Genomic DNA, 26,077 nt, shown 5'->3' on the forward strand with positions numbered 1-26,077 from the left:
TAACTGTAGTCACCATTTGCCTCAGTTAGCCTTTGTGGTGTGTATTCTCACCCCCAAATTTTGGTATCTGTTGTACAATATATGCATATGGTCTGGATTATGTAATTTGGAGCCATAGTGGTTAGGTGTTACACACCTTTTATTGATGACCAATCAAGATTATTGCACGTGCACTTTACTAATATATACCAGCAGTCCACCATCGATCCTCTTGGTTTTTACTTTGTTCATGTATTGTGACCTGTATTAACCTCCTCAGGACCGCCGTACGCAGGATTGCGTCCTGCCGGCGGCCCTGCTCTTCTGGGTGGACGCATATACGCGTCCTCCCGCGAGAGCCGAGATTTCCTGTGAACGCGCGCGCTCACAGGAACGGAAGGTAAGCGAGTGGATCTCCAGCCTGCCAGTGGCGATCGCTCGAGCAAGTGTTGCCAGCACGTAGAGGTGGCAATAGAATTCTCATGCTTAAAAAACGTGAGAGTTTTTGGATACATACTTTACAGACTATTGAACCCAGAGGTCTCAATCGAGAGTATGATTTGAATGCATTCTTGTGAAATTTATATACATAAATATTTTCTTCATGATCATTTTCTTTCTATAGTCTCAGAAAAAATAATAGAATATTGAAAATAGAAGAAACTCAAGATTACAGCCAGCGTTTATTGTTTAATTGTAATCTCATTTAATATGAGTTTTGATGTATACATTCCTTTCAGCAGTCTCATACTGACAGCTTACTTGCTTTTCCTGTTGTTCCCTTCTTTATTGGATCGATATATTTAATTTTGTTATTCATATGTTTATAATGCCATAGTTATACTAACCATGTGAACATGGTTGCAACAATGTCATGATATTGCAATATAATTTTTCATTAGATACGTATATATATATATATTTAGAATGCCCACATAAAGGGGTTATACTTATACAAGATATTTGAGCATCAGTCACTTGCTTGCAACATTGTCATGACATTGTTGCACACCCTTTTATTTCGATCCGGTGTAGCAATGATTAGAATTCCTGCATAGAAGGATTTGTTGATACTGGTAGTCATGGTGACGTGACCTCATCACGTTCTCTGCGTCAGGTACGGCGCACTATTTAAATTTCTAGTTTACATAGATATATTAGGCTTGACAAAGGCTCATAGAGCCGAAACACGTGTCGCTGTTTATCCATTTGTTCTCTGCTTGTACTGCTTAATGCTTGAATAAAGCAGTTTTTCTTCAACGATACCCGAGTGCCGGTCTTATTCTGTGATTCAAGTGGGCTGTCTTTCCCTGACTCGTGCACCGGGACCCACAGAAGACGAGGAGTGCCGTCCGTACTTCACTACATCATATAAACTCCCTGATCACCCCCCCGTCATTGATTCCCCCCCCCCTGTCAGGCTCCGTTCAGACGTCCGTATGATTTTTACGGATCCACGGATACATGGATCGGATCCGCAAAACACATGCGGGCGTCTGAATGGAGCCTTACAGGGGGGTGATCAATGACAGGCGGGTGATCACCCATATACACTCCCTGATCACCCCCGTCATTGATCACCCCCCTGTCAGGCTCCATTCAGACGTCCGCATGTGTTTTGCGGATCCGATCCATGTATCCATAAAAATCATACGGACGTCTGAATGGAGCCTTACAGGGGGGGGTGATCAGTGACAGGGGGGTGATCACCCTGATCACCCCCTGTCATTGATCACCCCCCTGTAAGGCTCCATTCAGACGTCCGCATGTGTTTTGCGGATCCGATCCATGGATCCGTAAAAATCATACGGACGTCTGAATGGAGCCTTACCAGGGGGGGTGATCAATGACAGGGGGGTGATCAATGACAGGGGGGTGATCAATGACAGGGGGGTGATCAGGGAGTCTATATGGGTGATCACCCCCCCTGTCATTTATCACCCCCCCTGTCATTTATCACCCTTCCCTGTAAGGCTCCATTCAGACATTTTTTTGGCCCAAGTTAGCGGAATTTTTTTGTTTGTTTTTGTTTTTTCTTACCAAGTCTCATATTCCACTAACTTGTGTCAAAAAATAAAATCTCCCATGAACTCACCATACCCCTCACGGAATCCAAATGCGTAAACATTTTTAGACATTTATATTCCAGACTTCTTCTCACGCTTTAGGGCCCCCAAAAAGCCAGGGCAGTATAAATACCCCACATGTGACCCCATTTCGGAAAGAAGACACCCCAAGGTATTCCATGAGGGGCATGAAAGATTGAAATTTTTGTCCTAAGTTAGCGGAAAGTGAGACTGAGAAAAAAAAAAAAATCTATTTCCGCTAACTTATGCAAAAAAAAAAAATTTCTATGAACTCGCCAGGCCCCTCATTGAATACCTTGGGGTGTCTTCTTTCCAAAGTGGGGTCACATGTGGGGTATTTATACTGCCCTGGCTTTTTAGGGGCCCGAAAGTGTGAGAAGAAGTCTGGGATCCAAATGTCTAAAAATGCCCCCCTAAAAGGAATTTGGGCACCTTTGCGCATCTAGGCTGCAAAAAAGTGTCACACATCTGGTATCGCCGTACTCAGGAGAAGTTGGGCAATGTGTTTTGGGGTGTCATTTTACATATACCCATGCTGGGTGAGAAAAATATGTCAAATAGGTCAAATGCCAACTTTGTATTAAAAAAAATGGGAAAGTTATCGTTTGCCAAGATATTTCTCTCACCCAGCATGGTTATATGTAAAATGACACCCCAAAACACATTCCCCAACTTCTCCTGAGTACGGCGATACCAGATGTGTGACACTTTTTTGCAGCCAAGGTGGGCAAAGGGGCACATATTCCAAAGAGCACCTTTCGGATTTCACAGGCCATTTTTTTTTTTTACACATTTTGATTGCAAAGTTCTTCTCACACATTTGGGCCCCTAAATTGCCAGGGCAGTATAACTATGCCACAAGTGACCCCATTTTGGAAAGAAGACACCCCAAGGTATTCCGTGAGGGGCACTGCGAGTTCCTAGAATTTTTTTTATTTATTGTCACAAGTTAGCGGAAAATGATGATTTTTCTTTTTTTTTTCTTTTTTCCTTACAAAGTCTCATATTCCACTAACTTGCGACAAAAAATAAAAATTTCTAGGAACTCGCCATGCTCCTCACGGAATACCTTGGGGTGTCTTCTTTCCAAAATGGGGTCACTTGTGGCGTAGTTATACTGCCCTGGCAATTTAGGGGCCCAAATGTGTGAGAAGAACTTTGCAATCAAAATGTGTAAAAAAAAAATGGCCTGTGAAATCCGAAAGGTGCTCTTTGGAATATGTGCCCCTTTGCCCACCTTGGCTGCAAAAAAGTGTCACACATCTGGTATCGCCGTACTCAGGAGAAGTTGGGGGAATGTGTTTTGGGGTGTCATTTTACATATACCCATGCTGGGTGAGAAAAATATCTTGGTCAAATGCCAACTTTGTATAAAAAAATTGGAAAAGTTGTCTTTTGCCAAGATATTTCTCTCACCCAGCATGGGTATATGTAAAATGACACCCCAAAACACATTCCCCAACTTCTCCTGAGTACGGCGATACCAGATGTGTCACACTTTTTTTGCAGCCTAGGTGGGCAAAGGGGCACATATTCCAAAGTGCACCTTTCGGATTTCACCGGTCATTTTTTACACATTTTGATTGCAAAGTTCTTCTCACACATTTGGTCCCCTAAATTGCCAGGGCAGTATAACTACCCCACAAGTGACCCCATTTTGGAAAGAAGACACCCCAATGTATTCCGTGAGGGGCATGGCGAGTTCCTAGAATTTTTAATTTTTTGTCGCAAGTTAGTGGAATATGAGACTTTGTAAGAAAAAAATAAAAATAAAAAATCATCATCATTTTCCGCCAACTTGTGACAAAAAATAAAAAGTTCTATGAACTCACTATGCCCATCAGCGAATACCTTAGGGTGTCTACTTTCCGAAATGGGGTCATTTGTGGGCGGTTTTCTACTGTTTGGGCATTGTAGAACCTAAGGAAACATGACAGGTGCTCAGAAAGTCAGAGCTGCTTCAAAAAGCGGAAATTCACATTTTTGTACCATAGTTTGTAAACGCTATAACTTTTACCCAAACCATTTTTTTTTTTGCCCAAACTTTTTTTTTTTTATCAAAGACATGTAGAACTATAAATTTAGCGAAAAATTTATATATGGATGTCGTTTTTTTTGCAAAATTTTACAGCTGAAAGTGAAAAATGTCATTTTTTGCAAAAAAAATCGTTACATTTTGATTAATAACAAAAAAAGTAAAAATGTCAGCAGCAATAAAATACCACCCAATGAAAGCTCTATTAGTGAGAAGAAAAGGAGGTAAAATTCATTTGGGTGGTAAGTTGCATGACCGAGCGATAAACTGTGAAAGTAGTGTAGTGCAGAAGTGTAAAAAGTGCTCTGGTCATGAAGGGGGTTTCAGCTAGCGGGGCTGAAGTGGTTAAATGTCTGACTTGTGTCAATCATGTCTTTTTGTGATTTTCTAATAAAATTATGTTACTTTTGGATTACCTTGGTATAAGTTTTTTCTTACTCTATTGACCCACTCCTTCTGGTCGGTTTTCATTAAAAAAAAAAGCCTAACACAAGCTTTCTATTGATTTTCAAGCAAATACGTGTTGTATGTAGTTCATGTAACAATTTTTTCTACAAGCAGCTTTCCAATTCACATCCCAGGGAGTGGGTGGGAGTGTTGCCATTTCTATTCGTCCAACTGCCGGAAACCGCACCAGTGGCCAGAGAGTCAACTTCTGACATGGATTTCGCACATACTAGTATATTGTTCAGAAGCTTTACAGCCTTTTGAGAGGCATAAGATATAAATATATGGCTGATTTCTACCAGAACCAGCTCCACACCAGCACATGGGTTTCATTAAGTGGTGCAGCTTCACTACACTGGGTTGAATGGAGGATATAAACTCTGGTGATGCCACATCGACAACATGTAACCCCTGCAGCCACTCACTGGCCTCTTCAAGTGTATTATTAGCTGCAGTAGTCATGTTGACTAGGTGACAGAATGGCTGAAGCCTGGCAAAACAAACGGAGAGTGGGACCGAATGACATCTTCATTGGGTGAATCTGCAAAGGGTTGTCTGGTTTCACCTTGAAATCGGATAACCTCTTTAAGTATACACTACTAAGCTATTTCTCTACATACTGTAAGTGGCAGGTCCTTAGGCCTAGAACTGGGAGGCCAAAAACATGCTGCCCGGTGGTGAGCACGATTACGTCAAAGGTCCTGAAAGAAGAAAGATGACGATGCTCGTGCAGCCAGCAAGTGGATGAGATTTGTTAATTTTTTTTAACCCCTCAATCGACATTTTAGTAAGCATTCTGTATTAAGAATGCTATTATTTTCCCATATAACCATGTTATGAGGGAAAAAACCACAATGGATTTACTTTAATGGGGTCCGGAGTTGTTCATCCCCATCATCTAACAGCCATGCGTGAAAAATCGCACCGCATCCGCACTTGTTTGCGATTTTCACACATCCCTATTCATTTCTATGAGGCCTGCGTCGCGTGAAAAACTCAATATAGAGCATGCTGTGATTTCACCGTACGCACAAGTTATGCATGAAAATCACCGCTCATCTGCACAGCCCCATTTGAAGTGAATAGGTCCGGATTCAGTGCGGGTGCAATGCATTGCACCCGCGTGGAAAACTCGCCCATGTGAAAGAGGCCTAACACTAAGTGCGCTGTTTTGGGCCTTAGCAACGCTCCATGTCTTCAGTTTACTTAAAGGGGCTTTGAGACTTTTTTCCCCCCCTGCTGCCTTCTTAAACAGCTAATCGGTGGGGGTCCCGGGTGTTGGACCCCCACCAATCAGCTGTTTGAGAAGGCAGCAGCACTCATAGTAGCTTTTCCTAGGCCAGTGACAAAACATTAATCGGTCACGTGGTCTAGGCACTGCTCATAGAAGTAAATGGTCAAACAAATCCCAGCAGGCGTACTTGTTTCTGAATGCTTTATTGTAATCCATATAACAGGACAAGTTTCGGCCCATCTAGCCTTCCTCAACTGCACATTAACAACTGATAGCATGTAGCATTTATAGGTCTAGTCACATGCATTCAATCTATTCAAACAGGAAATGACATTCTAGTATCAAAGTAGTATCTATCTATCTATTCAAGGAAAAATCAACGCAGCGCTCTTCTTGTTAAAAAAAAAAAAAAAAAAAAAAAAAAAGCAGTGTCTTTATTAACACATGTGACACAAAAATAGGCAACATTTCAATCCCCTTCCGGGATCCTTCAAGCCGTCAGGCCTTCACTGCACCGCCTTTAATGTCGTATAAACACTCCAGAAACATCAAAGACAGGATTGTTAGAACTGAGGTAGAGGGGCAGAAAAAACAAGTCCAGCAGACCTTATGTAAAGGACAGGTTGTTACCCATGTCTGCGGTGTGTGAATTGTAAGTATCTATAGAAGGGTAGGGATTGCACACATCCACAGACTGGGGAATGTTTTGAGATCAAAGAATACTGGACTTGCGATTCCTCATGGGTAGTATACGTGTTGTGGTGCCCATGTTACTCTATGTGGGGGAAACTACGTGCGAGATCAAGGCGAGACTAAATAATCATCGACAGTCTAATAGAGATAAAAGAAAAGATCTTCCTGTTGCTAAACATTTTTCCGAAAAACAACATAAGGAACAAGATCTGAAATTTACAATTTTGGAAAGAATTAATGTGTTAAAAAGCTGGGGGGGGACAGCAGACTTGCTCTCTTGAAGAAATGTGAACTAAAATGGATACATCGCCTTGGTACATTAAAACCCCATGGTTTGAATATAGATTATCGTGTTACAGTAGGGATGAGATAAGGGACACAGGCTCCCGATTGCATGATCACTAGATACATCATTACATTGAATGTACAGACCAGTTATGAATTTTTGTGAGGATAATGATATTTGTTTTGTATTACAGATATGTGGATCCATGGGATGAGAGAGGTGTCCTGCAGGATGATTGAATATGTCCCCCAAAAATTCTTTGTGCTACATTTGATTTAAACGGGAATTATACTTAATGCCGCATGCTGGTATTGACAGTAATTCACACCGACTCCCATGCATGCGTTTGTTTGTGGGGAAGTGTTGTCTATGTGTTGTGGATGAGTGACTGCATGGGTCACTGTGGTGCGCTGTGGTGTAGTGTAATATAACGGCATCATTGAGAAAACTATGATGGGAAGATTGGATATTCTTAGGCGCCAAATAGGCGGCACATGACCACATGGCACTAGATCCCTGTGCAGACCAGCCCGCAACTCAAGAGATAGCACTGACATGATCATCTATAGAAATAAAGCATCAAAAAAATAAAAATATAAATTTTTATTTCATTTTTTATGTACCCTGCAGATGGGTGGTGTTCACACTATGCGTTTAAAAAAAAAAAAAAAAAAAAACTGCGCCTCTCTATCCTGATGAATTGATTAATTTAATATAGTCAACTGGTTTTATTGTGATTTTAAAATGCACTTGCACTTTTTTTTATAATATGAGACTGTTCTTGTATACTTTGATTGGAAGATGCACTTTATTGGCACAAGCACTTTATATACAAAGACGCATGAGAATATATATCAAGATCACAATACAAAAAGATCCGTTGAAAGATTGGAATGGAGCAAATTTTTTTACTTTGATTTTGTATCAGCTGTCACTAATTGTAATCACTTGATTAATTGATGTTGTACACATGTATTGAAAAGTTGGATATGTATTTAGATGCCAGCATGTTGCTGGTCTGTGCACTTGGCTTGAGAAGGATCCCGGAAGGGGATTGAAACGTTGCCTATTTTTGTGTCACATGTGTGAATAAAGACACTGCGTTTTCTTTACAAGAAGAGTGCTGCGTTGATTTTTCCTTGAATATACAAGCCTATGGTCAAAGGCGAGACGCTTGCACCTGATAACCTCTAAAGTGAGTGCTGCCGGATTACACACTAAAATATAATCCTGTGCGAATATTACAACATTGTAATATTCACAAGGGTACTATTTATATATATTTTGATACTATAATGATGTCATTTGTTTGACTTTGGAATTGGGAACCATCAGTTCCCAGGTTTTACGAACCAAGAGTGGCGAGCTGTCTCATCTCGATTGAATGGGGCTTAGGCACAACCGCTATACAGCATACAGCACTGTGAACAGAAAGAAGGCTGCGGTGCTCACAGAAGCCTTCTCAAACAGCAGATTGGTTGGGGTCCCAGGTGTTGGACCTCATAGATCAGATACTGATGACCTATCCTGAGGTTAGTTCATCAGTTATAAAATCTTGGAAAACTGTGCAGACACGCTCCAAAATGACTGCTGCCCTCTATCACGGGTAGGAGTTAATATTGTTTAAACATAAGTCAAAAATTGTGATTTAGAAATACCTGATGCTTCCAATTCATCTTGATTGTTAGACACATCATCTAAGCATAAATCAATAAGAAGAACATGTCCAACATCTGTAACCACAGCTGCAACCCCAAAGAACCATCTTAGACTCTGGTGTAGATGCTGAGTGGTTGTACTGGCTCCTCCATCGTTTACTAGGGGTTCAACACAAGTTACCTAAAACGAAAAAAAAATAAAAATATCCAGTTTCACAAAAACAGCTGCGGCAAAGGACTATACAAATTAACCAAGTTTAGGCATCCTACCGATCCAGGAAGCACAACAGCTTTGACAACTTTGGAGACACCAACATCATACAAGCAAAGAATACTGCCTTCTGATTCAACTAGACCCACAAGCAGTCCTGTCCTCTTCTGCCAGTAAAACTCTTTGACTGTCACAACGGTAGGAGGTCTTTCAGTCACTGTGCTAAAACAATATGCAGAAAGTCTTTCCCCCGTTACAGAATTGGTTACTTCCAGTTGGGGTCCACATGCTAGCCAAGCTAGCCCAGCTCGCCCTTTAAAGAGGAAAATAAACATTTTAATCACTGAAATGAAACTAAAAATACAAAACATTGGATTTAAAGGGGTTGTACAGCCTAGGAACAGTCTTGCAGTGACAGTTCAAGCACATGTGACCGCTGAGGCCGCCGTGACTGGATGGAGCAGTCGCAGGACATCGGAGCAGGTCCTGTTTTCAGATGTAATAGGCAACCAGGGCCCCGAGGAAAACACAGAACCTGTTTATCACTGATCTGTCTTCGGTAGATAGAACGGAATCAGCCCTAAGCAACGAACAGAGTAAGTCAGGGCTCCAGATGGCGACCAAAATGGTGGCCAATGCGACTTAGAATTTACAAATGGCGACAAGACTTTAGTCTTGTCGCCATTTGCAACTAGACCCTCACCGGCAGCTCTGCAGTTGAACAGAGGCGGGCACAGGAGCTGATAGTTCTCTGCCCCGCCGCCGATGTTCTTCTCAGTCTAAGGGTCCATTCACACGTCCGTTTTTTCTTTCCTGATCTGTTCCGTTTTTTCAGGAACAGATCTGGACCAGATCTGGACCCATTTATTTTCAATGGGTCCTGAAAAAAAACGGACAGCACAATGTCAGATTTTTTTCAGGACCCATTGAAAATGAATGGGTCCAGATCTGGTCCAGATCTGTTCCTGAAAAAACGGAACAGATCAGGAAAGAAACAACGGACGTGTGAATGGACCCTAATTAGTCAGCTTCGTCACAGCAGACAATAGCAGAGACGCAGCAGGGAGGGGAGGGGCTTGGGAGGAGTGTAATCTGATCCTAGAGTGGAAGCTGCTTCTGCCAGCCCCTCCCCGCCCACCAACCAATCAAAGCTGAGGCAAGGCAAGCACTAGCAGCTCTGAGTCACACACTGTACAGGGAGTGAGTCACAGGTGATAAGAATCTAAAGATCCGATTTAGGCCCCATGCACACGGCCGTTGTTCACGGCCGTGTGCGGGCCGTGGAACTGCGGCCTGGATCCCTTCCTGTGAGCTGGAGCGCACGGCGTCACTGGTTGCTATGACGCCGTGCGCTCCCTGCTGCCGCCGCAATACAGTACTACACTGGTATGATCTATACCAGTGTATTACTGTACTGTGCCGGCAGCAGGGGGCGCACGGCGTCATAGCAACCAGTGACGCCGTGCGCTCCAGCTCACAGGAAGGGATCCAGGCCGCGGTTCCACGGCCCGCACACGGCCGTGAACAACGGCCGTGTGCATGGGGCCTTAGGGCTCTTTCACACCTGTGTTCTATTTTTCCGGCATAGAGTTCCATTGTCGGGGCTCTATGCCGGAAGAATCCTGATCAGTTTTATCCTAATGCATTCTGAATGGAGAGAAATCCGTTCAGGATGCATCAGGATGTCTTCAGTTCCGGACCGGAATGTTTTTTGGCCGGAGAAAATACCGCAGCATGCTGCGCTTTTTGCTCCGGCCAAAAACCCTGAAGACTTGCCGCAAGGCCGGATCCGGAATGAATGCCCATTGAAAGGCATTGATTCGGATCCAGCCTTAAGCTAAACGTCGTTTCGGCGCATTGCCGGATCCGACGTTTAGCTTTTTCTGAATGGTTACCATGGCTGCCGGGACGCTAAAGTCCTGGCAGCCATGGTAAAGTGTAGTGGGGAGCGGGGGAGCAGCATACTTACCGTCCATGCAGCTCCCGGGGCGCTCCAGAGTGAAGTCAGGGCGCCCCAAGCGCATGGATCACGTGATCGCATGGCACTCATCTATGCGCATGGGGCGCTCTGACCTCATTCTGGAGCGCCCCGGGAGCCGCACGGACGGTAAGTATACTGCTCCCCCGCTCCCCACTACTACTATGGCAACCAGGACTGTAATAGCATCCTGGCTGCCATAGTAACACAAAGCATTTTGAAGACAGATCCGTCTTCAAATGCTTTCAGTTCACTTGCGTTTTTCCAGATCCGTAGTGGAGTACACGCCGGCCCCGGACAACGCAAGTGTGAAAGAGGCCTAAGTGACTCATTTGATTCTTTCTTAGACTCCATGTACAGTGTGCCCCCACCCCCCACACCCCAGTATAAGAAACATTGGTGGCACAGTGTGCCGTGTGCCCCCCCCCCCCCCAAAATAAGAAACATTGGTGGCACAGTGTGCCGTGTGCCCCCCCAACACCCCAGTATAAGAAACATTGGTGGCACAGTGCGCCCCCCCCCCCCCCCCGAACACCCCAGTATAAGAAACATTGGTTGCAAAAACAAAAAAAATAACTCACCTCCTCCAGTTAATCACGTAGCTGCCGGTCTCTTGTTCTTTCTTCAGGACCTGTGGTGATGTCACTGAGCTCATCACATGGTCCATTACCATGGTGATAAATCATGTGATGTATCTGTGATGAGCACAGTTTGACAGGTCCTGAAGAAAGAACAGGAGACGATCAATTGGAGGAGTTAATTTTTATTTTTAACCCTCATTGGCACTGCCCACTGCGCCACCAATGTTCATTATATTGAGGGGGGGCACACTGCGCCACCAATGTTTATCATACTGGGGTGTTGGGGGGGCGCACTACGCCACCAATGTTTATTATATTGACCTTCTACTATGCATTTTATATTAAGAATGCTATTATTTTCCCTTATAGCCATGTTTTCACGCAGCCCCATTAGCTTCTATGGGGCTTGCGTTGCGTGAAAAACGCACAAAATAGAGCATGCTGCGATTTTCACGCAACGCACAAGTGATGTGTGAAAATCACCGCTCATGTGCACAGCCCCATAGAAGTGAATGGGTCCGGATTTAGTGCGGGAGCATTCCGGTATTTTGAATGCCAGATCCGGCACTAATACATTCCTATGGGAAAAAATGCTGGATCCGCCATTCAGGCAAATCTTCAGTTTTTTTCCGCCGGAGATAAAACCGTAGCATGCTGCGGTTTTATCTTTTGCCTGATCAGTCAAAATGCCTGAACTGAAGACATCCTGATGCATTCTGAACAGATTACTCTCCATTCAGAATGCATAGGGATATAACTGATCAGTTATTTTCTGATATTGAGCCCCTAGGACTGAACTCCGTGCCGGAAAAGAAAAACGCTAGTGTAAAAGTACCCTAAAATATTAGGTTTAAATCCCCCGTTTCCCAATTTTACATAAAATATATAAACAATAAATAAACATATTACATAGTGCTGTCCAAACGATTAAATTAAAAAAATATCTCCTATGCGGTGAGCATTCGCCATTTTTTTGTCACCTTTTCACCCCAAAAATAGGATAGGACTGTTCTATTATGGGCCGAATGTTTCATAAAATGCACGCGGCTTTTTTTGGTCTTTTTTTATTTTATTTTTTTTGCGCGGTATTGAGTATCGCAATACTTTTTATGGTGACAAAAGCGAATCAAAATTTTGGTATCAAAACAACCCTATGCCGATCTGATCGGCGTAGCGTTGTCACGATAACCAAATTTTGATTCGGTTTCGACTTGGCTCCTAAATTTTTTAGTTCAGGAGCCAATGGCTACTAGGTATTTTTTTTAGTCTGGAGCACTGTAAGTGTAGACTTATTGGCTGTAATAGGTATCTTACCTGTGGTAAACTTTGCACACAAGAGAGATTCCAAGTTAATTTCATCCTCCTGAAGAGCTTCTATTGTGGTCTCAGGAAATTGCAGCAAGCTGCTAGTGACTTGTGCGGCTAGACTGTGCATCTTTCCTCTTAAAACTAAAAGAAAAAGGTCAAACTGAACAAGTAAAGCAGAACAAATGCCAGTGAACAGTCACACAAAGGCGTTTTACGAGATTTTTTATTTATACTAATCGGTGGGGGTCCGAAACCCAAGACCCCCGCTGATCAGCTGTTTGAGAAAGCAGCAGCGCTCTGTGAGTACTGCAGCCTTCTCTGCTTTTCCTAGGCCAGTGACGACACATTCAGCAGTCATGCGGTCTAGGCGCAGCTCAGCCCTATTCAAATAAATAGAGCTGAGCTGCAATAACGAGCACAGCCACTATACTATGTACTGCGCTGTGCTTGGGAGCTGCAAGAGTGCCTTCTCAAAACAGATGATTGGCAGTAGGGCTGCACGATAAATCGAAAAAATAATCGAATCGCGATAATCTGCAAATGCGATATGGCGATACCTGTTAGGAGAGAGATTGTTTCACCTACACACACACACACACTAGTAAAACACTTTACACGCAAAAGGCAGTTATGTGCCCAGTTTAGGACACATGTGGGGGACCAGCATAAGATGCTATATGACTTAAGCTGGCCCCCCTCATGGCCCTATGTGTCCTCCACAGACCCCCCCCCCCCCCGCACCACAGCGCCCTCCACAGACCCCTCCCCGCACCACAGCGTCCTCCACAGACCCCCCCCCCCCGCACCACAGCGTCCTCCACAGACCCCCCCCCCCCGCACCACAGCGTCCTCCACAGACCCCCCCCCCCCGCACCACAGCGTCCGCCACAGACCCCCCCCCCGCACCACAGCGTCCGCCACAGACCCCCCCCCCGCACCACAGCGTCCGCCGCACACAGACCCCCCCCCCCCGCACCACAGCTGCCTCCACAGACCCCCCACCGCACCACAGCGTCCGCCACAGACCCCCCCCCCGCACCACAGCGTCCGCCACAGACCCCCCCCCCCCGCACCACAGCGTCCGCCACAGACCCCCCCCCCCCGCACCACAGCGTCCGCCACAGACCCCCCCCCCCCCCACAGCGTCCGCCACAGACCCCCCCCCCCCGCACCACAGCGTCCGCCACAGACCCCCCCCCCCGCACCACAGCGTCCGCCACAGACCCCCCCCCCCCGCCACACAGCGTCCGCCACAGACCCCCCCCCGCACCACAGCGTCCGCCACAGACCCCCCCCCGCACCACAGCGTCCGCCACAGACCCCCCCCGCACCACAGCGTCCGCCACAGACCCCCCCCCCGCACCACAGCATCCGCCACAGACCCCCCCCCCGCACCACAGCGTCCGCCACAGACCCCCCGCAACTATGTCATACCCAGCCGCGTCAGCGGATCATATGGGAAAATCCAATTGTGCTAGACCTCTAGCACAATTCCTTTAAAATATTGCATCGCATATCGTTATCGCAATTTTTAGGGCCCTAATCGCAATCGCACAAAATTCCCATATCGTGCAGCCCTAATTGGCAGGGTCCCGGATGTTGGACCCCCACCAATCAGGTGACGATCTATCTGAAAAAATATTGGAAAACCCTTTTAAGTTACCGGTACATATTACAATAGTCGTTATGCACAGAAAGTATACCGCACATATGATACCATACTGTTTCACATGACATCAATATACTCCCAACTGGATTAAAATTTTAAAAAGTGTGGGTCTCAGGGGTGGGGCCTTATGATCTATATTGTGGAACAGCCCTTTAAGTCCCATACATTGCAGTTGCCGTAAAGCAGGTGTACTCTGCATACAATGTATGTGCACTTCCAATATTTTGTGTGTGCAGGCTGGTACAAGAAGTGGAAGAGTGAATGTGTCAGACTCACTACACTGGAGAGCTCCCATGCTGCCTACTGTCTCACCCTCCTAAAATGGGGCATCCCTTATAACAGAACCCTATTCAGGGAAACAGCCAAGGGATGTAAATTTAACAGAACAAATTCACGCGTTACATGCAGGGAATATGCTATAAGGTTAGTTATGTATATGAAACCACCGAGCTGGCACTGACTCCGCTATCTTGGAAGTCCCATAAGTGAATGGAGAAAGCTGCATGTGCGGTGTTCACTCCTTTCACAAAAGGAACCCTGTTCTTGAAATGGGGCCCACACCTATTCATTCCATGGACACAGCAGCAATGGGTGGTATAAGGGCGTATAATCACTGCAGCCAAGATGATGTCATGACTGCTGAAGTAGGATCGATCAGAGCAGCAGCACTGGAGTGGGTGGGCGTCTTCAGGGGATGACATGCAGGTATTGCGTGTGGGGGCGAGGATCAAGCTTTAAATCCTCGGTTCCGGCGGATAGGATAATTCCGTCCAATCACTGTCTCTCCAAGGTACAGCTATTACTCCAATCAGCGTCGCCAATCACCAGTGACTGGCTGTAGCTGTCATGCATTGTCAACGTAACCTTACTGCTACATCTGGGCCAATAGAGGATGGCCAGGGGAACCAGAGCGGTGAGTTAACTGCTAGGTAAATAATGGCCACATCCCCTTTAGCATCACAGAGCTCATCTGACAAATATCACACTTAATGGGTATGAGAATACATGCAGACAAATTACAATGATTTCTGTATAGCACAAATGCATCCAAAGCTGTAGATAGCCTTTAAAAACACCGCCTTATGTAAAGGGCACCCCCTTATGCAAACTGCACTTTGTGGCTACCAGGCAGAGCTCAGATTCTCCAGTTACCCTACAAGTCAGCAGCCTATAGTCTGTCAACACCATGCCCAAAGCGCCTGATAACCCGTGTCCACATTGTACTGACAACATACAGGCTGCAATAAATGGAGCCCGAGTTCTGCTGGTGATCTGGAAAGTCAACAGCAGGATGATCACCTGACCCCCCCCCCCCCCCATCCCTTGTAATGGGGTCTCCAGTCTGATTACACTGCTCTAGCCTCGGTTACTGGGGGGCTTCCACTGAGGGGTATAGATATGCGAGGATCTCTCTCAGGTATGCGGCGCCTTCTGCCTAGAAAGCTACCCTCAAAGTCCAGTCACAGCACCCTGGCACCGTGCATGGCAGCAGCCACATGTGACGTCAGCTCCGCTTCTCCAGGTGACACTCTCTACAGACTGGATGCTCACCGAGAAGACCATCTAGCAGCAGCCGCAGCGCACGGGGCCTCTAACACCAATGTCACACTGCTAGCAGGCCTGTTACACACACGGGATCATCACGGCCACCATCTCTGTTTGAAAAGCCCCGCCTCTTCCTGTTCCTCTGTTTTACGTCACGACGTCATGCAAAGTTTCTGGGTACAGCCGTGCGTGATGATGGAAGAACGAGGCGTGGTTTCCAAACGGTTCCTTGATTGGCTCATTTGGTTTGAGGGGCGTGTTGTATAGTAATGATCAGACAGTGCGTGGTCCCGTAACTCACGTCTCTCAAATCACAGTAATGGCGCAAACTTGTAGGTTCCCTTACGTCCTAACCAGTGGCACAGATGGGGTACTCTGCCCCTGTGAACTGGTTAGGACAGGTGGAAGTTTTAATGAAATTAACACATACACACACACTCCCCCAATAAAGAGGGGGCGTGACCCCCAGGCCCTTGTGTTTTTTTTCTATCCATTGGACAGTTAGAATGGGTGGTTCCCTGAGGTTGTTGCAGATGGCCGGGTCGGATTGTTTTGACTCGAATCCTGTCTATGATGGGGCCGTAGGTCGGGCACTCACCACTTTGTGTGCTCCGGCGTCGGCTCTTCCCCATGCGGCTGTAGCGATGTCCACATGTTCTGCTGGGCGCCACCATCTTGGGGAAGTGATGTCATGTGACAACTTCCCTCCTCCACCCTGCCGATAGCAGGCCGCGTTTAAGGCTACTTTCGCACTTGCGCTTGATCGGATCCGTTCTGAACGGATCCGATCATATTAATGCAGACGGAGGCTCCGTTCAGTACGGATCCGTCTGCATTAATAACTTTAGAAAAATTTCTAAGTGCGCAAGATGCCTGAGCGGATCCGTTCAGACTTTCAATGTAAAGTCAATGGGGGACGGATCCGCTTGAAGATTGAGCCATATGGTGACCTCTTCAAGCGGATCCGTTCCCATTGACTTACATTGTAAGTCTGAACGGATCCGCACGGCCAGGCGGACAGCTGAACGCTGCAAGCACTGATGCAGTCTAAGCGGATCCGCTCCATTCAAACTGCATCAGGGCTGGACGGAGGCGTTCGGGTCCGCTCGTGAGCTCCTTCAAACGGAGCTCACGAGCGGACCGACGAAAGCTAGTGTGAAAGGAGCCTAAACTGTCTTCCCATTTGATTTATGCGGGGCATTTTTTTTATTCTTTAGCTTTGGGGCAAGTTGCCCTACAATTTTTCTCCTATAGGGGCCTGTGTAGGGCAAATTTATTTAGGTTTTATTATAAGGTTAACCCCGCCCCTTCCGGGGCAGAGCTTGGTTTGTTTGGCAGCAAACAAGGCTATTTAAAGCTGGTGTTGCGCCAAGCTCAGTTTCCTGGAGTGCAGATTGTATCTGTTTAACCTTGAGACTTTTGTGATTACTTGCAAGTTCTGCTTTCTTGCAAGTTGTGTGTTCCGATTTGCAATTCAAACCTTAGGATCTTCTGGGTAAAGATCCTGAAGCTTGCTGTTAATTGTCCTTTTTTCCTCAGAATTTTACGGTTTATTCCCTTCTCTTGTATTGCAGCCATGTCTTCTATCAGAGACGGTGACTGGGAGCCCACCAGAAAAAGTTTTGGCAAGAGGCTTCATCTGCAGTGCCATGATTGCCAGATTGTGCTGGAAGACAGCTACGCTTTTTCCAGATGCCCTCCCTGTAGGGCCAAAGCACTCCCCCAGCAGGAACCGACGGTCCATGACGTCGTCAACTGGGTTAAGGGCTACATGGAAACCAACCTTAGTCAAATGAACGCTTCTATAGAGGAATTGAAGCACGCCTTTGTCTCCAAACGCCGACGTCCTTCCTCTCCTCATCGGGCGATGGAAGTATCGGGGGCTCAGGATGTAAGAGAAGGATCGGCCTCTTCCTCCTCTGAGGACGAGGATGGCTTTGCTTATTTTTTCCCTCCTGAAAAAGCCCAGCGGCTGCTAAGATCCATCCGGTCGGGGGACCAGGATGTTGATCCGGTGGAAGCCTCATCTTCTGCCTCTAAGGGGCCCAGGACCTTTAAAGCGGATAGTTCTCTACTTTCAGTAATGAAGACTGAATGGAAAAAAAACGGAGAAGGGTCCCGTATTGACCAAGAGATTCAAGGCGGTTTTTCTTGTAAAGGAGGATCAGGTATCATCCTGGGGGCCTGTCCGAAAGGTGGACATGGCTATTTCCAAACTATCAAGGAGGACTTTAATCCCATCGGACGACGGATCAAGCCTCCAACATCCGATGGATCGGAAGGCGGAAGGCGCCCTTAGGCGGGTTTATTCTTCGGCGTCTGCCTCTGCCTCAGTCGCTATTGCGTAAGCAGAAGTGGCGAATTTCCTTAGATTAAGGTTCGTCCAGATACAATCTGACCTGGACCAGGGGGTTTCCAGGGATGACATCTTGGCCTCCTGTAAGACGGCCAGTTTAGCCATCGACTTCTTGTGTGATGCTGCTCCACAACAATTGAAGTTGGTGTCCAAGTCCATGGCGCTTTCAACCGCGGGCAGGCGTCTGCTCTGGTTGAAGCCTTGGAAGGATGATACTACCTCTAAGCATAACCTGTGCGCTATGGCTTATGAACCTGGCAAACATTTTGGAGCAGAGCTAGACCAGATAATGAAGGGGCTGTCGGACAAGAAGGGCAAGTCCCTTCCCCAGTATTCCTTTCGTGGTCGGGGCAAGAGGTATGGTTCCAGGCCGTAACCTTAACCTAGAACCCAGAAAGATTGGGGTTCCCGTCGAGTAGGAAAAGCCTCTAGGGGCTCTAGACCCCCCAAGAAGTCCTCGTCGCTCTGATTGCGGGCCTCCTCGAGGCTCTTGGTATTTAGCCGGTCTGACTGGATGTCCAATGCTCCCTGCTCCCCACATTCCCGTAGGCGGGCGCCTACTACATTTTCTAGATTTTTAGCAGGATCATATCCAGGACCAATGGGTCCTTCGCATCATTTCTCAAGGTTACCTTGTGGATTTGAGCAGTCCGCCCGTGGACAAGTTCGTCCAGACAAGGTTACTTCCCTGCAGCAAGCAAAGAGTTCTAGAGAGCTATGTTCTAGAATATCTTCAGAAGGGGGCTCTAGAGGAGGTTCCCCCCCCCCCCCAAGAGAGGGGAGCAGGTATCTATTCCCCAATGTTTCTGGTACCCAAGAATACCGGAGGATGGAGGATGATTATAGATCTGAGGTACTTCAATCGTTTTATCAAACAAAATAAATTCCGTATGGAAACTATCCAGTCAGTGACCAATCTTCTTGTGCCGGGGGATTTACTGGCAACCTTGGACCTCAAGGATGCTTATCTCCATATTCCCATCCACCCTGGGTCCAGAAGATTCTTAAGGATCGTGGTACGGATCGGGGGGGGTCTTAAAACATTTCCAGTTTGTGGCCCTCCTGTTTAGGATTTCCTCAGCCCCACACACTTTTACGAAGGTGGTGGTGTCCGTGGTGGCCACTCTAAGGCTTCAGGGTCTAAGCATAGTTCCTTACCTGGATAATTGGCTCCTCAGAGCCCCTTCCCAAGCTATCCTGTCCCAACACATTCAACAGGTTGTTGCCTTCCTTCATCAGCTAGGATGGATAATCAATTGGGACAAGTCCCAACTTCTGCCAGCCACCTCGGTAAGGTTCCTGGGGTTCGTGGTGGATTCAGTAAAGATAACTATTCATCTCGCTCCCGAGAGAAGGCGATCTGTTCAACTAACAGCTCGTTCTCTCTCAGTACCACGAGAGGTAACAATTTGAATATTGATGAAGATGTTGGGACTAATGTCATAAACCGCAGAGGCCGTTCCTTGGGCATTATGGCATCTGCGTCTGCTTCAGTCGGAGGTACTAGCCAAGTGGAATAACAGTCCGGGGGGACTCAATTCCGTGCACTCCCTGTCTTTCCATGCCCGATCCCCTCTAAGATGGTGGTCTCATCTCGAGGACGGCAAGTCCCTGATCCAGCCCTCTTGGATCATACTTATTTCAGATGCATCCCTAGTAGGCTGGGGAGCTCATTTTCTGGACAAGACATTCCAAGGAACTTGGACACCACAGGAGAAATCATTGTCATTGAATCTCCTGGAGAGCAGAGCGATCAGACAAGCTCTTTTTCATTTTGCTCCCTTCATTCGAGGGAAAGCAGTGAAGGTACAGTCAGACAGCATGACTGCTGTGCTGTATATCAACAAGCAGGGAGGCACAAGGTCACAAAGTCTCTTCAGAGAGAGACAGGGGTGATATTGGATTGGGCAGAACTGAACTTCACCCACTTATCAGCCGTTCACATTCGCAGAGTTAACAATGTGATCGCAGATCGCCTGAGCCGAGGTCTTCCAACCGGAGAATGGTCACTTCATCCAGAGGTCTTCAAGGAGATGACGCTCATTTGGGGCATGCCAGAGATCGATCTCATGGCAACGAGGTTCAACACCAAGGTGGAGAGGTATTGCTCCCTTTACAGGGAGGACAACCCGGTGGCAATAGATGAACTTTCAATCCCATGGAGGTTCAGGCTGGCCTACATCTTCCCTCCAATTTCCTTGATACCAAGGGTCTTGATAAAAATCAGGCAGGACCAAGCGTCAGTCATCACCATCATTCCATACTGGCCAAAGAGAGCTTGGTTTACCCAACTCTTCCAGATGAGTCAGGGTCAATTTTGGAGGCTTCCCCCAAAGAGAGTACTGGTGTCGGGGGACACTCAGATCTCCTCAAATGTTCAACCTGACGGCCTGGAGGTTGATCAGTCCCTTCCAAGGATAAAAGGACTTTCGGGGTCTGTCTTGAGAACCTTAGAACACTCCAGATCGGAAGCTACTAATAAGTCCTATTCAAGAATTTGGAGGATTTTTTTCATCATGGTGTTCTATGCGTCAGCAGTTATCCACTGAAGCTTCCATTCCGGCAATTCTTCAGTTTTTGTAAGACGGTCTGGACAAGGGGCTGCCTTCTACCCTCAAAGTGCAGGTTTTAGCAATTTCAGCCTGTCTCAAGAGTCCCTTATTAAGAGGTTCCTGAAGGGAGCTTCAAGATTAAAGCCTACAGCGATTAGACCGCTCCCTGTTTGGAAGATCACCTTTTTGTTGGCCATTACCTCTGCAAAGCGAGTTGGGGAACTCCAAGCTTTTTCAGCGTTTGAACCTTATACTAGGTTCCTCCAAGACCGGGTACTACTTAGATTTCTGCCTACCTTTATTCTAAAGGTGCTTTCTTTTGACAACATTAACCAAATGATTTCCCTGCCGACTTTGGCTCCACCCCCCTCCTCTGAGGAAAGAGGGCTTCAAACCCTTGACATTTTGAGATGTCTTAGGATTTACCTGGAACGCTCCAAGGAAAGCCTCTAAGCCCTCCATCAGTCAATGGATTAAAGAGGCAATTTGGGAGTCCTATATGTCTCAGAGCTCGAAGCCTCCTGAGTTTGTAAGGGCCCACTCCACTCGGGCAGTGGCCACTTCATTTGCAGAGAGAAGCTCGATTCCATTGGATGTGATCTGTAAGTCGGCTTCTTGGAGTTCTTACTCCACCTTTATCTCACACTATAGAGTGGATTCTAGAATTCATAGCTATTCGTCATTTGGCCAGACAGTATTAGCTTCCGCCAGGCATGAGGACCCTCCCATGGGGGTTTCTTCTTGCTAAATCCCCATCTGTGCCACTGGTTAGGACGTAAGGGAATCGTTAATTTCTATCGATAATTTGTTTTCCCTTAGTCCTAACAGTGGCACACAAATATCTCCCCCTTAGGCTACTTTCACACTTGCGTTAGGAGCGGATCTGTCTGTGCAGACACTGTGCAAACGCTTGCATCCGTTCAGAACGGATCCGTTTGCATAACTGTTTATTTCAGATCAGATTTTTCACTTCGGAAAACTCAGATCCGACAGTATATTCTAAACACAGAAGCGTTCCCATGGTGATGGGGAGGCTTCAAGTTAGAATATACTGAGAACTGTGTACATGACTGCCCCCTGCTGCCTGGCAGATGCTGCCAGGCAGCAGGAGGCAGACCCCCCCCCCCCCTCCTGTATTTAACTTATTGGTGGCCAGTGCGGCCCCCCCTCCCTCCCCAGTATTATTTGTAACCAGTGCGGCCCCCCTCCCTCTATATTCATCGGTGGCCAGTGCGGATTCCCAATATTAATTATGACCAATGCGGCTTCCCCCTGCCTCCCTCCCCAGTATTAAATATGACCAGTGCGGCCTCCCCCTCCCTCTATATTTATTGGTGGCCAGTGCGGATTCCAAGTATTATGGCCAGTGCGGCCACCCCCTCCCTCCCTCCCCAGTATTAAATATGACCAGTGCGGCCTCCCCCTCCCTCTATATTTATTGGTGGCCAGTGCAGATTCCAAGTATTGTGACCAGTGCGGCCTCCCCTCTCCCCCTCCCCCATCATTGGTGGCAGCGGAGAGTACCGATCGGAGTCCCAGTTTAAATCGCTGGGGCTCCGATCGGTTACCATGGCAGCCAAGACGCTATTGCAGTCTTGGCTGCCATGGTTACTTGGCAATAAATACAAGCATTATACTTACCTGAAGAGCTGTGATGTCTGTGTCTGGCCGGGAGCTCCTCCTACTGGTAAGTGAAAGGTCTGTGCGGCGCATTGCCTATAGCACAGACCTGTCACTTATCAGTAGGAGGAGCGCCCGGCCGGTCAGACATCGCAGCTCTTCAGGTAAGTATAATGCTTGTATTTATTGCTAAGTAACCATGGCAGCCAAGACTGCAATAGCGTCTTGGCTGCCATGGTAACCGATCAGAGCCCCAGTGATTTAAACTGGGACTCCGATCGGTACTCTCCGCTGCCACCAATGATGGGGGGGGGGATTTTAATTAGGGGGGGGAGAGGGGAGGCCGCACTGGTCATAATACTTGGAATCCGCACTGGCCACCAATAAATATAGAGGGAGGGGGAGGCCGCATTGGTCATATTTAATACTGGGGAGGGAGGGAGGGGGAGGCCACACTGGTCATATTTAATACTGGGAATCCGCACTGGCCACCGATGAATATAGAGGGAGGGGGGCCGCACTGGCTACAATTAATACTGTGGAGGGAGGGGGGCCGCACTGGCCACCAATAAGTTAATTACAGGAGGAGGGGGGTCTGCCCCCTGCTGCCTGGCAGCATCTGCCAGGCAGCAGGGGGCAGTCATGTACACAGTTCTCAGTATATTCTAACATGAAGCGTCCCCATCACCATGGGAACGCCTCTGTGTTAGAATATACTGTCGGATCTAAGTTTTACGATGTAACTCAAATCCAATGGTATATTCTAACATAGAGGCGTTCCCATGGTGATGGGGATGCTTCAAGTTAAAATATACCTTCGGATCGGAGAAAATTCTGATCTGATGGTATATTAATAGGGACTCCTGACTTTACATTGAAAGTCAATGGAGGACGGATCCGTTTGAAATTGCACCATATTGTGTTAACGTCAAACGGATCCGTCCCCATTTACTTGCATTGTAAGTCTGAACGGATCCGTTTGGCTCCGCATGGCCAGGCGGACACGAAAACGCTGCAAGCTGCGTTCGGGTGTCCGCCTGCTGAGCGGAGCGGAGGCCAAACGGTGCCAAACTGATGCATTCTGAGAGGATCCGCATCCACTCAGAATGCATTGGGGCTGTACGGATCCTTTGGGGCCGCTTGTGAGAGCCTTCAAACGGAACTCACAAGCGGAGCCCTGAACGCTAGTGTGAAAGTAGCCTTAGTTATACTTTAAAGTTGTTATTTTTTCTACTTGTAACTACACAAGGGCCTGGGGGAGGGAGGGTGTGTGTATGTGTTTAAAGTCCTAACCAGTCCACAGGGGCAGAATACCCCATCTGTGCCACTGTTAGGACTAAGGGAAAACAAATTATCGTTAGAAATTAACGAAACTTGTAGTTTGTACGGAAGGCGTCATAATGTTCCGCAGTGTGGCTGCGGTCTGGGTGGAGATATAACAAAAGGGGCTTATTTGGGTTGAGTTTATATAAAGTGACAAATTGTAAACGTCTTCCTGCAGACTGGTGCACGTTTTGGAAGTTGTCAGCCAGTGCTGATACTATGGACATACAGTACTTACCGCCCAAACATGGGGCATACTAAAAGGAATGACAGAATAGAATGCCCATAGAGTTTGACAGGGGAAAAGATTGCCCATAGACTATAATGAAGTCAAACGGAATGCCCATAGAGTATAATGGGAAGCAAAGTATCAGATAATTTTGTCACGGCTGAAAGTGAGCAACAAGAGCCTACACAGTGAAAAGCAACTGATCGGACCCAAACTAGGGAGGATAAAGGGTGACCCCTGTCAGACCCTAAAAGCTCTCCCTAAGCTGCTCAGCCTATGCGAACACCCCAATGGTGGATGATCGCATATCCTCGTACCTCGACTATATAACACCTGAACACCCTACAATAGTGAGGGGACACGACCACCGGCTCCCTACACTAGACACGGAGGGAGTCAGGGTCACCTGGGATCCAGCAAACAGAAAATCACAAATGAATGTACACTTATCTGGAGGTGCTGCAGATGCAGTGAAAACAGATCCAAAGTCAGCAGACAATATCCGAAGTACTTGCTTCGGCCGAACACAGATCCAGTGAAAAGATATCACACAGGTGAAGATACTCAAGCGAGAGATACAGCTCAAATGAAAAGTATAATCCGCACCTCTACAAAGGAGGAGGGGTGATTTAAAGGCAATGAAATCAAACACAGGAGGGACAGCTGGGAGGAAGGAAACGGAGAGTAAAGACCTCATCACAGGGGCGGAGAAACAGGGCAGAGGAAACTCCTCCAAGCTCTAGTAGTGACATCATCACAGGGGTAGAGAAACAGAGCTGTGAGAACGTCTCAAAGCTCTGGTAGTGACAGTACCCCCCCCCCCCTACGGGTGGACTCCGGACACCCAGGACCCACCTTCTCAGGATGAGCCCTATGAAATGCCCTGATGAGGCGAGTGGCTTTAATGTCCGACACCGGAACCCACATCCTCTCCTCAGGACCATAACCCTTCCAATGAACGAGGTACTGAAGAGAACCGCGGACAATGCGAGAGTCCACAATTCTGGAAACCTCAAACTCCAGATTGCCATCAACCAAAATCGGAGGAGGAGGCAAAGAGGAGGGCACCGTGGGCTGGACATATGGTTTTAAAAGAGCCCTGTGAAATACATTATGTATCTTCCAAACCCGTGAAAGATCAAGACGGAAGGCAACAGGATTGACGACTGACAAGATTTTATAAGGCCCAATAAACTTGGGACCCAATTTCCAGGAGGGAACCTTCAGTTTAATATTTCTTTTAGACAACCACACCAGATCACCCACATTCAGGTTCCGACCAGGCATACGTCTCTTATCAGCCACACGCTTATATTTCTCACTCATCTTTCTAAGATTACTCTGAATCTTTTGCCAAATGGTAGATAAAGACGAGGAAAATCTCTCCTCAGGCAAATCAGAGGGAGCCCCTCCCGAGAATGTCCCAAACTGCGGATGGAACCCATATGCACCAAAGAATGGTGACTTATCAGAAGATTCCTGATGACGGTTGTTCAGAGCAATTCAGCAACAGGGAGAAATGAACACCAATCCTGCTGGTTCTCTGCCACAAAACAGCGCAAAATTGTCTCCAGATTCTGGTTGACGCGTTCAGTCTGACCATTCGACTGCGGGTGAAAAGCAGAAGAGAAGGACAGCCGAACCCCCAGGCGAGAACAGAAAGGCTTCCAGAATCTGGACACAAACTGCGTGCCTCTATCGGAAACAATATCCGAGGGAATGCCATGCAATTTAACAATATGGTCGACAAAAGCTTGCGCAAACGTTTTAGCACTGGGTAAACCAGGGAAGGGTACGAAATGAGCCATCTTGCTAAAACGGTCCACCACCACCAGGATCACCGACTTCCCTGAGGAACGAGGAAGATCCGTGATAAAGTCCATGGAGAGGTGTGTCCAAGGACGAGAAGGTATGGGTAACGGGAGAAGGGGACCTGAAGGCCGTGAACGAGGGACCTTAGCGCGAGCGCACGTCTCACAAGCAGCCACAAAACCCTCCACAGACTTACGAAGAGCCGGCCACCAAAATCTCAGAGCAATAAGATCTACCGTGGCTCTACTCCCGGGGTGACCAGCAAGAACAGTATCATGATGCTCCTTGAAGAGTTTGTGACGTAACTCGGGAGGCACAAACAACTTCCCAAGAGGACAACAGGCAGGTACCTCAGTCTGGGCAGCCTGGACCTCGGCCTCCAAATCAGAATACAGAGCAGAAACAATCACCCCCTCCACCAAAATGGGACCCGGGTCCTCGGAGTTTCCTCCTCCCGGAAAACAGCGAGAGAGA

The 26,077-nt window shown here is 47.1% G+C and overlaps 1 protein-coding gene across 2 annotated transcripts in view; it reads right to left on the reverse strand.

Annotated features, from left to right (window-relative positions):
- AHCTF1 (AT-hook containing transcription factor 1) overlaps positions 1–15,856 on the reverse strand; it is a 253,355-nt gene extending 237,499 nt beyond the window's left edge. For both annotated transcript variants that reach the window (XM_044290344.1, XM_044290343.1), the window contains exons 1-4: positions 15,718–15,856; positions 12,504–12,638; positions 8,690–8,943; positions 8,420–8,600 (exon numbers count right to left, since the gene is read on the reverse strand). In XM_044290344.1, coding sequence (XP_044146279.1) covers positions 8,420–8,600; positions 8,690–8,943; positions 12,504–12,624 — 556 coding nt within the window. In that variant the 5' untranslated portion in view covers positions 12,625–12,638; positions 15,718–15,856. The remainder of the gene's footprint in view (positions 1–8,419; positions 8,601–8,689; positions 8,944–12,503; positions 12,639–15,717) is intronic.
- Positions 15,857–26,077: the final 10,221 nt, after the last annotated feature.

This window comes from Bufo gargarizans, chromosome 4 (genome assembly GCF_014858855.1).
Source record: "Bufo gargarizans isolate SCDJY-AF-19 chromosome 4, ASM1485885v1, whole genome shotgun sequence".
NCBI lineage: Eukaryota > Metazoa > Chordata > Amphibia > Anura > Bufonidae > Bufo > Bufo gargarizans.